The sequence below is a fragment of the Halictus rubicundus genome, chromosome 12 (assembly GCF_050948215.1).
Source record: "Halictus rubicundus isolate RS-2024b chromosome 12, iyHalRubi1_principal, whole genome shotgun sequence".
Lineage (NCBI taxonomy): Eukaryota > Metazoa > Arthropoda > Insecta > Hymenoptera > Halictidae > Halictus > Halictus rubicundus.
The window spans coordinates 149,471-162,979 of NC_135160.1; the positions used below are offsets into that span (position 1 = coordinate 149,471).

General features: G+C 41.6%; 1 protein-coding gene across 1 annotated transcript; it reads left to right on the forward strand.

Annotated features, from left to right (window-relative positions):
• Nucleotides 1-1,522: 1,522 nt before the first annotated feature.
• LOC143359500 (uncharacterized) lies at nt 1,523-2,354 on the forward strand. The gene is made up of 2 exons (XM_076797447.1): nt 1,523-1,925; nt 2,009-2,354. Exons 1-2 carry the CDS (start codon nt 1,734-1,736, stop codon nt 2,267-2,269), a joined length of 453 nt encoding a protein of 150 aa, XP_076653562.1. The 5' UTR covers nt 1,523-1,733; the 3' UTR covers nt 2,270-2,354.
• Nucleotides 2,355-13,509: the final 11,155 nt, after the last annotated feature.

The window sequence follows — 13,509 nt, forward strand, 5'->3', positions numbered from 1 at the left end:
CGGTCTGCGCTGGCTCGGTATTTTCGGGTGCGATTCGGTACGGAAGTCACCGCGACAGTAATTCGTCCTGGTTCGTTCGCGTTACGGCAGGGTCCTCGTATCCCCACTCCTTGCCCTAGTCCGGCTTTTCCTCTAATAGGGCGCGCGACTGGCGCGAAATTCGTAACACGCAGGATCGTGCCTACGTCGGGTCCTTGGGCCCCAGACCTTACGCGAAAATCATCCCAAGATTGGAACATGGGGCAGATCTGCGATCTCCCCCGGTATGGAGGGGGGGGGGGCGCCTACACCACCCTCGCCGAGGCCCCTTGCAAATGGCTAGGTGAGGCGGCGGCAGGACCGCGAAATATGTTGTCGGTTGGTCGACAGGGGCCTTCGTCCCGCTTCGTCACCTCCGGGTTGTCTGGCCCGTGTGTGGCGTCGCCCATTCCTCGACATTACCGGTGCACCGGATTTTCGTATTGGCCATGGTTTGGCGTAGGTGGTCCCGCGAAGCGCTGTGCCCTTTCCTCAGGTCGGCTGGGTACAGGGTTGCCATTCGCCTACCTGAAACTTGCCGGGCTCGGCGCGCGCGAAAGGTGTAAAAATGCGAGTTTCCCGTCGATTCGGGAGTTCCTCGGGGAGCGCTTCCTAACTCATCGAGCCGTGGTTCTATTCGCGATAACGTTGTTTTCGGGCAGTCCGGTCCCTTCGTTCGGTTGTCTGGGGCGCCAAAGGGGCGACGCGATTTGTGCAAATTCACAATGGGTTGCGTGATATGTTGGAGATTAGTGGAAAGATAAGTATTTCCCGTGATTTGAATAGCGTCCGAAAAGAAGCTAGTAACCGAATTCGAAAAAATCAGGAGTCGCAAAAACGCATTTTCGATAAAACACATAAGGCTCCGAATAAATATAGGGTTAAAGATAAGGTGCTTATGAGAAATTACGATTGCACCCCAGGAGTGTCAACAAAAATAATTCCGCGGTTCAAAGGACCGTACGAGATCGATCGTGTATTGCGAAACGATCGATACGTAATTAAGGACGTAGAGGGGTTCCAATTATCGCAAACGCCTTACCGTGGGACATGGGAAGCCGCTAATATGCGACCATGGCGACCATGAGTGTAGATTTAGATGTATAACGTTTCATTGTTACTTTTGCGTGTTATGTTTATGTTCAAATTTGTTCTACTTTGCGCCGTGATTAGCGATTGATTTCAAGATGGTAAATCGGGACGATTTGTCGTCAGGACGGCCGAGTTATAAGCTAAGATTTCGGTAAATCGGGACGATTTGTCGTCAGGATGGCCGAGTTGGAAGCTAAGATTTAATCCGTCACTGTATATATTGTTCATGCAAATACTCATATGTTCATATTATTGATAAAACGAACGTCGAAAAACCAAAAACGAACGAGACGATAAAAGGACGAGCAGTCTCGTCAGGTCGGATACCGGAGAAAGACGTGTTGTTAATAAATGATTTTATGCTTTCCGTCTGTTTAAATTTCTTACATATGATCCTGGTAGGTAAAGTGTTAACCACCTGGCAGCCTTTTATTCATTCTTTACTGCCTCTCTAAAGTTTTAATTACAAATTGGCTGGCACGTTCGTGCACGCATAATAATGAGAGGTGCACTTGCTTGGTATTGTTTGCAGATACAGACCAGGAATCCGGAGTTGCATCCCGGATTTCGGAAACAGCTTGTGGGGCATCACGGCCACAAGCTTTGGATTTGTATACGTCGCCATGGGGATGATTGTGCCAGTGATGTGCATCACTGTCTGGAGTCTGCATGTGCTGACTATAGCACTGCAGCACAGACATCGCATCGCTGGCGCAATCATTAACGCGGGATTGCAGTCTCAGGCTGCAGTCACAAAACAGCGGAGCACCACAAGTGCACCAGCGGTGGGACGGTCCAGCAGTGCGACAGCCACGGTTCGTACATAGAACACACGCATTCTATATCCATGAGATCCCCGTCTAGTACATAGTTAAATAAGAGTTAACTGTATTTTCAGGTGATCGAATTGGTCAGTCCGCTTTACGTGCTATATATGCCGTATTGCTGCCTGATCATATGGGAGATCAGCGGGGTCTACAGTCGACCGCAACTCCTCGAACACCCGGAGTTGACTTCGGCGGCCTCACTTCTGCTCGGATTGAGTCCGCTCGCCAATGGACTTTTGTGCGCCGCCAAGTCGCAATCCTTGCGACTGGCCGTACAGAGGTGTTGGCGGAAGAAGATGACCCGGTCGCAATTTCGGCAGGTAATAAACTAATTCTGAATATATGTGCTCTGAAAATTTTGCTGTCGTTCAGATTTAAATAGAAACTGTTCGTGTTTCAGGAAATTCATGCTCGAGCAACCAGTGCTGCCGAACTCAAAAGCGGCACTGGGTCCAACACGTCAAACGCCCCGTTGGTGCGAGCGATCAGCGACAATATGCTGATCGCTGGCCCCGCTCGCACCAAGTTGCAACCTGGTGGATCTTGCAACACGGTTGCCATCCCCATGCTTGAATTAGGTTAGTGATCGAAATTCCAATTAAAACAACTAATGTATGAAATATATAAGTTTAATCGTTTTAACTGTGGCGGACCCCTTGGAGAAGGGTTGATCGGACCCAGGTAGGAGCGTCGTCTGCGGGCTGGGACCTTGGACGCGCTTGGTCGCCAAGCCCAAGCTCTTTCCGAGCGCATACTTAGTCGCCGGAAGTCTGTTCCTACCTGGGGTGCACATTTGGCGACCAGGTTCGGGGTTTTTCCTTGGCGTGCACATTTGGCCGCCAACCCTTGTCTTTCGCCAGGACACGGATGTTCGGTGCAAGGACACGAACTTTCTCCAAGGGGCACGTACAGGAAGCGACATCCCCACTCCAGAAGTTTCCTTGTTCAAAGGAAATTCCTGGAAGCACGGGGAATAGATAAAAGCGCGCATTCTGACGGATGACGGAGTCAGTTCAAGTCAGTCAGCTCAGTTCAGTCAGTTGTAGTCATCTGTCCGCGCATAGCACGTTCCGCACCGTCGGCATTGTATTTCGTTCGTTATCTCGTTATTTCGTTGTTTCTTTTATTCTTGTTACGTTGTTGACTTTTTGTTGTTTTATTAATAAATGGTTATCGTTGTATTGGGTGAATCCTTTACTTAACACCCAAACTACCACACATACCAAATAACATAAACAACTTATTATGTTATTAGGCGAAAGCGGCGGGACGAGCCGATCGAGCACAAGCGGGGAGATCCATGAGACGGTGGCCAACATCGAGGCTTGTTCGCAGATGAATTTCCTGCCAACGTAATAAAGTTGTCTTCGTCCACTGCAACATGATAGTAAGTATCCAAATATTTTTAACATTCTTCAAATAAAATACTATTTTAAAAACTTATAAAAAGTTGGTTCGCATATTTAAAAATAAATACAAATATTTATTGTTTACTATTTAAAATACTATTTTTTCCAGCTCTGGTAGCAGCATGCCTGCGGAAGCCCTGCAGATCCCACCCGAGATACGGAGATACGCAGGAGCAAATGGTGAATTTCCAAATATAATGCTAGTAAATTACTAAATATCTGTTATTTTAGTTTGTATTTTATTAGTTCAGTTTTTATATGTTACAGAAGGAGATAATGCGCGGCAGCTACTACTATACTTATAGTTATATAAATATATATTTATTATTATATTATATATGTGGTATCGGGAATATGCGGGCACCCGGTACATAGTTTTAAGATATAGACTTTAGGTAGACTTTAGGGACACTTTAGGACAGGCATGCAGCGAAGACCGGATAAAGGCCATAAAAAGGGAAAGCGACATTGACCAGCGTTGGATTGCGAGCGACGATGGGCCTTCGGCCCATTGACGATGTTCATGTCCATATTTGAGCATGGTGAAAACTCCGGAAGGGGCGAGCGTGGGGATAAACCGAGTCTTGCTAGATGAGGGATGGGTGGGGGGGGGGGGGGTCAGTCGTAGTCGTTGTCTGAGAGTCGTGGTCGTTGTCCGAAAGTTGTAGAGTAAGTTGTAAGAAGTTGAGGGTTGAAGTTGTATAGTTGACGTGTAGTTTAGATTAACGGTTAGTAATTAAGCGCGCGACTATTGTACACTTAAGTCTATTTCTTTTCTGTTCCTTAAATAAATAATTAATTATACGTGTTACCAAATATATACTTATATACTATAAACAAAATATACTTATATTTATATAAATACTATAAACTACTATACTTATATAGTAGTTACTAGTAGTACTAGTAGTACTTATACTTACTACTATACTTTATACTTATATATACTTATATACTATAAACAAAAACTGTTTGCTATTCTTAATATAAATGTAAATAATATATACATACATGTATATAATGACAGTAAGGAGAATAATAGGTCTAAAATAGTGTAATGAAATTATACAATACAAAATAATTATTTTCCAAGCAATTACAGAATGGATTATGTCAGCATTCTGCGTTTATTTATTACCTATGTCACTGACGTTTCTTCTAACGTTTCTTTCTAATAAAATGAATAAAATACAAGGCAAGAGATAAATGTCATTCCAGTATTTTAATTACCAAATATTAACAAAAATTTTATAGCTTCCTTCAACTCTATTTTCACAAGGTATATTTTGGGTACATTGTTATTTTTTTTTTTTTTTACATGATACGCGCCTACTGTGTAAAAAGAGACCGAGGTATGTGCATGAATAATAATGGTAAAGTACTATTAACACGTTCACGGACAGGAAAAATTGCAGTGAGCTGCAAAAATAGACAGGCAATTTCTTTTGAAACTAGTTGTACTATCCGAAATCTGATTAGACATAAACAATAATAATAAGTTAACTGTCATTAGTAATGACAGTTGGTCATTACTTTGAAATGTATATTAATTACAAAAATTTAAGGTTGTATAAAATTAAATGAATAAAAATTGGCTTTAACATTTGAATGCTATAGCATTCATGTCATTTTGCATCACTATGAAAATGAATGCTATAGCATTCACGTCCGCGAACGTGTTAAGTTATATCATTCACAAAACATCGTATCCAGACCTAACTTAATCATACATTATCATTATTAGGATCATACTCCTATGCAAATACACATAGACTTTTTGACAGTGATACTGAAATAAATGTAATGTAACAATTACAATTTTTATTCTGTTATAATCGCTGACACCCGATCGTGCCATACTTCAGGTAAAAAAAAACACGTCACTTAGGACCTTCCTCCCTATAAATATCCAAAGGTTCCCTTTTGAGTACCTTTCTCATTCATGACTCAACACGCCGGTGGTTCCATCTAATACCATACCTCGTCTATGACAATACCACTTCTATAACGGAAACTGTACACCAGATACCGACCTGCTAACTATGAAAAAGTCACGTGACTACCCTAGTAGAACCACAGACGAGGTATAGTCCTTATACCTGTGGTATAATAGTCCTTATGTCTGTGGTAGAACCAGGTGGAACAACCTGGTTGTAAAAAATTTTTTAAAAATCGGAAAAATGCAGATATTGAAGTTTCATATTGAAGTTTAAGAAAGGCATCATTTATATTTTCACAGTATCTTTTCAGAATTTTTCAGATTTCGTTGTGAGGTGCGCCGAGATAAAAACACTTAAAAACCGCTTTTTCGATGTTTTCCCATCGAAGGACTAATGTAAAATTATAGTTTTTAGATTTCATGAATTCTGTATGTATATTAGCATCGTTACACATTTATCAATTCAAAACAACAATTATACAGTAAAATCAATATAATTTGTGAAATCTATATCGTGCGCGTTACATGCAAAAGTAAATAGTAACGCCATTTCGAGAAGTCTATTTGGCACAGCGTATTAGATAAAGAAAAAATTTTCCCAAAAGGTTTTAAATCTCAGATTATGGGTATTTCATGCACTAGATAACCCAATACACCTGTATGTACGTGCGTAGATGGAAAAGATCGGTTTAAGTCGACTTTTCTCACATCTATCACTCCTGCTTGGTTAATTAAAACCGTGCTAGGTAGTTCTTTTTGATGGTGAGGTGTTTTGAGTAGTAGAGAAAATGGACAACTTGTTAATAACAATAACACGTAGTTTAATGATAACGAATGTACAAAGATGTGACTAGTTGAGAACTGATTGAATACAAACTGAAGACTGAAGACTCGCACGCAGAGATGGGTATTTAAGAGATGTGAAATTGGTGGTGGAGGTGGTAAATGGTAGAGGGAGAAAATTGGGGATGAGTGGTTAGAAATTGTCCAGACGCTGTCTTACATGGTTATGTGCCAGAAACTCGCGGAGAAAATGGGACGAGTCCCGTCGTTTGGGTCTCAAGAGTCTTCGCCTCTTAGGTTAATTTATTGCCTCCAGCAAGGGTGGTCGAAGTGATAGGGACTCGGTGTCAGGTTCGAGAGACCCTTTCGTGGGTCCCGCATTGCGTTGCGTCTCAACAACACCATAGGTGAGTCAATGTATGTAAATGGCTCATGAGCCCGCTGATCGAACTGCTACCGTAATGGCTAGGGTTCGAATCCAGCTACATGATGTTTTTCATGATGTTTCTAACATTACTGGAACAATTAAAAACCATATTCTGGATAATTAGATGGCAAATCATGTTGTAGTGTAACTTCTACAAAAAAATTTTCTTTTAGTTCTACTTACAGGTAAATTTTTTATGGTGTCGACAGTTTATAAGAATAATAATAATACTAATATATTGTTTTATTCAGCCTTACAGCTAAGAATTGATCTCGGTTTACAATATCCTATATTTACAAAAATAAATAGGATTATTTACTATTTACTATTGAAGATACTATTTTTTCGTAGATCCCACCCGAGATACGGAAAAACGAAAATCCAGTTTTGGCCCATTTTCCCCATTTAATGGCAATTTAAAATTCTGAAAAAAATCTGACACATTTCGGACACCAAATCACATACTTTGAGTCGTTTTCAGATTTTTCCGTTGCAAACTCTGGCTGTAAAAATCGAAAAACACGATAAAAATCGAAAACATGCAGATTTCATATGGAAATCGAAGAGTGACTAGAACAGAATTAATTTAGCCATAAGATATTGTCCTAAGTATTATGCTAAATTTTTTTCAAATTCCTGCGTTTGGTGCGTCATAGTAGGAAAAAATAAAAACCACTTTTTTCGGCGTTTTTTCCGCGAAAAACTAAGTTATAATTATCGTAAAAATATATTATGTAATATTGAACATCCCTAAGTTCAGAGAAACATCGTGCAGACTTTAAAAATTGCGTATTGCAAAAAACGACAATTATACTATGCAGGGTATATTCCAATATTTCGAAGGTACTTTCAACGGCGCCGGTTGGTGCAGTAGCTATGGTCTCCCCCTGTGCAGCCCTCCCAGTCAAGCACCCCCGAGGCAGCGTTAGTGAAATCGTTCCAAGTGACACAGTGAAAAAATTGGTGTGAGTTAACTTGCGCAGTGTCATCGCAACAGTGTGGGTCCCCATCGGGGCAACCCAAATTGCAGATTAGTGGTGACAGCGTAACAAGTCAGTGAGTGCAAAAAGAAAAGAAAAAATAATTATCACAATAGTCCGCGAGGCCCAAGATCAGTGTAGGGCGGGCGCCCCATCAAATGCTGCGGGCAGCAAGCCAGAGCAAGCAGAGCCAAGCACGCCAGTCAAGCAAAGCAGCATAAAAGACACAAACAAGACTGCCCACCAAGCCACAGCAAAACCAGTAAAAAAAAATGCAGCTTCCCAGCCGGCATTCTGGAAGATCCACAAACCGCCAGAATTATCAGACAACTATCCAAAAATAATAGAAGCAGAAGAAGGTTAAACCCCGCGCCCAACATAAAAAAAGCAAGCCATCCCAAGCAAAAACAACACCAGCAATCACAGAGATGGGCAAAATAACAAAAAAACCGTCCACCCCCACACAGCCACAGAAGCCTAACGACAAAGAAATAAATCCCAACAACAGGATGGAGGAATTAATGAATCTCATAGCTAACTTAAATGAGACAATAGCAAACCTTACTAAGCAGTTAGAGGAGGAGTGAAAAAAAAACATTCTAATATGCCAGAGCAGATTCGCAGACGCGAATAAATTTGCAGCGTTGGAAATGGACGACTCTCCAGAACCATTCCCGGCGCTACCTGATACAAACGCCCCTAAGATAAAAAAGGACAGCAACGTCGCCGGTCATAAAAGACCCTGGCCAAACAACGACGCCCAAAAGGCCATAAAAAACGGATAAGGACATACAGCCTTCACCGAAGAGACAAACACAAGGACTTCCCCAAACAACAGATGCATCCCGGACATCAGAAAATAAGGAAACGTTAGCAGGGACCAGCAACAACATCAGCCAGGCTAAAACACCACCACCCCAACCAGAGAACCAAGGCCAGCAGCAGCACTCAACAGGAACACCAGTCCACAGACCACCGCATACTACACAAAACCCAGGTAGCCACACGCAAATCACGCCATCACCCGTAAACGAAACAAACAATACAAATACACGCACCTACAAACCGCCCCCAGTCATACTACACATAAACACAGTCACACCATTAATCGAGACATTAAAACAAAAAATAACAAACTTCACAATAAAGAGAATAAATAACAACAAACACATTCTAAACACGCCCACACTAGACAACCACAGAACCGCATGCGAAACACTAAAACAAAACAAGATACAATTTTTCACATACACCCCCAAACCGGACAAAAACATCACAGTTATGTTAAAAAACATAGAAGGAAACGAACCCACCGAAATATTGGAGGCATTAACAAACAAAGGCACACCAGGTGTCACATTCCTAGCAGTAAAGCGTTTTACAACCAAGAGAGCCATAGAAGAAGGCAGAGCCCTACCTCTATTCTTGGTGCAACTATCAGCGGACAGCTCGATAGCGAACCTGAGCCAGGTAAAAACCATTTTACACGCCTGTGTAAAATGGGAAAAAATAATCAAGAAGGACCGCATCCAATGCAAGAGATGTCAACGCATCGGGCATGCGACATCAAATTGCAACCTTGAATACAGGTGCGTCAAATGTGACAAGCCGCACATCCCTGGGGAGTGCAAAAGATCATCCGCTTCTCCCACCGAAAGAACAGAGACACCCCCATACTGCGCGAACTGCAAAAGCCACGGTCACCCCGCCTCATACAGAGGCTGCCCTAAACTAAAAGAGATGAGGGAGTCAATCGCGGCCAAAAAAGTGGCATCAAAAATAGTAATTGAAAAAAAGAACAGCATAAAATCAAACTTTGTAAAAGCCGGTATTTCATTCAGTTCTGTAGCAGCTAACACTACCCCGAAAAAACCATACACCCAAGCACACACAGCACAGACACCGCACCCACCCAACAAACGCAAAACACCTTACTAGATCAAATAAAAACAATAATGGATGCAGCAGTCAACACACAAACAGCACATTTACGCTCACTAATACAGGATAACAGCAACAAAATCAACACAATAGCTCAAGCACTAGACCCAGAGTCCTAAATGGCTAATAACACAGTAACTAACTCCACAGACACAACAACCACCCCAAACACGAACACATTCCAAGCATTAAAAATAACAGAAATAAACGTAAACTCCCTCATCTCAAATGAAAAAAGGGCAGCCCTCACTGACTATCTTAACGCACACGAGCCGGATGCGGTCCTTCTGTGCGAAACCAAACTGAACCACAGACATCGCGTTAACTTTAAGAATTACGTAACGATAAGGAACGATAGGCCAAACTTGAAACAGGGTGGGGGAACCGCAATCCTGATCAAGCGCAAAATTAAATTCAAAACCATCCAGTCAAATACTAACCTCAACACAACGCTCGAGTCAACAATAATAAAAATCAAAGTCCGGCAAAAAACCTGTTCCTAATAGCAGCATACGCCCCCAGCAGCAATAAAAAAGAATTTACGGCAGACCTTAATAATATATTCGAGAAATTAGAGCTACACAAATTAAACAACTACTACCTACTAGCAGGAGACTTAAACGCAAAACACACCGACTGGCACAACACCACAAACAACAACAGAGGCATCACCCTAAACAAATGGCTGCATCATAACGTAATTCAGTACAAAGTAACTCCTCTGAACACACTTTTACCATCCTTCCCAATCAGCGGATCATTCATAGACATTTGCTTGACAGACAATAGAATCCAATTCCATAGACTCCCCGCACCCGGAAGACTTAACACACGTGATTATGACAGCGACCACAGAGCTACAGAAATGACCATCACTCTAGACGCTGACGAACCATTCATAATAGACGAACCAACTCATACCAAGAAATACAACTTCAACAAAGCCAACTGGCTCGACTTCCAAACAGACCTATTAACCATCGACTAAACTAAACACAAGCATCAACTCCGCCATAGACAACACAATACCCCGCATCTCAAACGACTACAACTCGACAGACAGATATATCACACCGACCATAAAAAACCTAAAAAAACTAAAATGTACGCTAATCACGAGACTGAACAGAATGACCAATCACCAATTACACAACAGCGAACGACACACAAATAGCACTAACCAAAAAAGCATTCCAGAGATCTGTAAGTGATTACTGGAGAAAAAAATAGAAAACATCTCGAAACACAACACAAAAGATTTATTCCCCTCAATAAACACGATATTCCGCGCAAAAGAACAAAGCACCATAAACACCCTAAAAATACACAACAGCAACTCAGACTTAATAGCAAAGGCAAACATAGACAGCATAAAGACACAAACTGACGACGAAGGCAACCTACTAATCACGGACATAAAAGACAAACTGAACGTACTAGGGGCACATTTCGAGAATGCACACACACAGAACAACAGCATGGGTAAACCACAACTATCGATCATAATTACGCAAAAAATAAACACTTTAAGAGCAGAAATGGACGAGGACAGACGAAACAACATAACGGTGTGCAACTTCTCTGACACAAACAAAGCAGACAACCCAAACACAGACGTAACCTCGACAGACTTCTTCACTTCCACATACGAACTTAGCATAATACTAAGAAAACTTAACAATAAAAAATCCTCAAGCTTCGACAACATCCCAAACATCATTCTGAAACATCAACCCCCACGATTCATATACAATTACACCATAATCTTCAACAACTGCCTCAATATAGCATATTTCCCAGCAACCTGGAAAACTGCAAAAACGATATGCCTAAAAAAAAAAAGACAAAAACGAAAGCATCCCCGCCAGCTACCGCCCAATAAGTCTCCTGCCGAACATAAGCAAATTATTCGAAATCACAATCAACAATGCAATAGAGTCAGTCTGCGCAGAAAGAAAGCTGATCCCAGAAACTCAATTCGGTTTTAGAAGAAATCACTCAACGGTACATGCTATCACAAAATTCTCATCTGACATCTGCTGGGCGAGAAACGCGGGCTATTGCGCAGGAACAGTGTTCATTGACCTCGAGAAAGCGTTTGACACAGTATGGCTGGATGGTCTCTTTTACAAGCTACTAAAGAAAAACTTCCCGAAGCACCTAATAAAAGTTTTATGGAACATGGTGCACGAAAAGAAATTTCAGGTAGTAGAGGGCCCAAATATTTCCTCAAGAAAATTCGAAGTTGGGAATGGAATTGTGGCGACCATGGTGCGTGGGAACGTGGAATTTTCGGACGCGGAAATTCCATCCTTCTCAAGTGCGTACCATGGGAGGTCGGGTTGAGGACTTGGTCATTTAAGTGACGATTGCCAGAACCTCGGCTCGACCGTTACAGTACCCTTAAGAGTGAAGTCCCCGGATGCAATGTTTGGGGGAGGAAACTTTCTCCATGCCCTCGTGGGGGTGGAGAACCTCTCCTTATTTTAACGGTTTTCGGGGACATTATTTAACGCGCCTCAGAAACGAGAAGAGCAGAAAGCTTTGGACTCTCGCGGAGAACGATAGCTACAGAGAGTTTAGTCTGAGTCACCCGCGACGGTTTTATACGCGAAGTTGAGTTACCGTATATTTTGTCTTCGCGTTTTTCTCATGGACTCGAGTTTTCTCGTTTTGTTTTATAGTTGTTATTATTTGTTAATTGTTAATCGTTCTCGTTAATAAACTGTATTTTTGTTACCCGTGAAACCATCGTACTACATAACATTTCATTTACCCCACGTCACCTAAAGACTTCAACAAGGTGCGGTAAATTCCCCCATCCTGTTTAGCCTATATATGAGCGACCTACTTAAATATGTACGACCTAAATAACGACAACCAAAGAGGGGCTATAGCATACGCAGACGACCTACTGATATATATTAACGACAACAAACCCTCCAATCTACAAACTAAACTACAAAACCTATTCGACAAAATACAGGACTACTTCGACTCTTGGAAACTAAAAATAAACTCAAACAAATGCGAGACAATCCTTTTCAGACCATATACCTATCTCACAAATCTCAGACGCAGAGACGTACGAAAAAACGCCAGACACTTCCACATACGAGACAACAGGGACGCCACAAAATGGGACGCCATCATAATCCCCCACAAAAAGGTTGTGCGTTATTTAGGCGTACACCTAGATGTTAAGCTAAATTATAACGAGCATGTAAATATACAAATTAGCAAAGCGCAAAAAGCCTTCGCGGCGAACAAAAGGCTTTTTCATTCAAAAGACCTCGATTCATCAGTCAAAATCCTCTGTTATAAAATGCTAATTAAACCAATAATCTTCTACGGTTTCCCCATTTGGTTTAACATAAGCGCCAGCACCATGGAGAAAATCCGTCTCCTAGAGAGAAAATGTTTGACAGCCTGCCTTAATGCCAACAGAACACCCGAGTCTAATTATACAAAATACATTAGCAACCATAACCTTTTGCGCAGAGCTCAAATACCAAGAATTGATATACACATGATAAAACTAGCCAGGAACCACTGGGCGAATACACGCAGAATACAAAACAGCTCTAAACTGAAAACATTTTCATAGATAAGTGAGTCAAACTCAAGTATTGTAAATATTGTTGTTTGTGTTTCTTCATGAATAAGCAAAGGACTCAAGCGCGTATAATTCCATAACGCTATTTCCGAGCGCTTCAAGTACCTACAACTCGAAACTTCAAACTGTTAGATCTCATCATGGAAGTATCTGACAAAAAAATGTTTCAGACAAAATTGACTTGTTTTTTCCAGTAGAATCTAAATATGTAACATTTTATAGGGGGTTCCATTTAAAATTATAAAGGTACCTCCCCTCCCCCGTTAAAAGGGAAGGGAGGCCACTTCACGTTTATGTAGTCAGAAAGGCCCTTCAGTTCCATGCAATTTAAGACTAAGAACTTTGAAATCGATGGCATAGTTTTCGAGATATTGAGCTGTTCATAGTTATGTTGGCCATCCTGTATATATCGTGCGCGTTACATGCAAAAGTAAATAGTACCGTACGAAAAGCCCGTTTGGCACAGCGTATTAGATA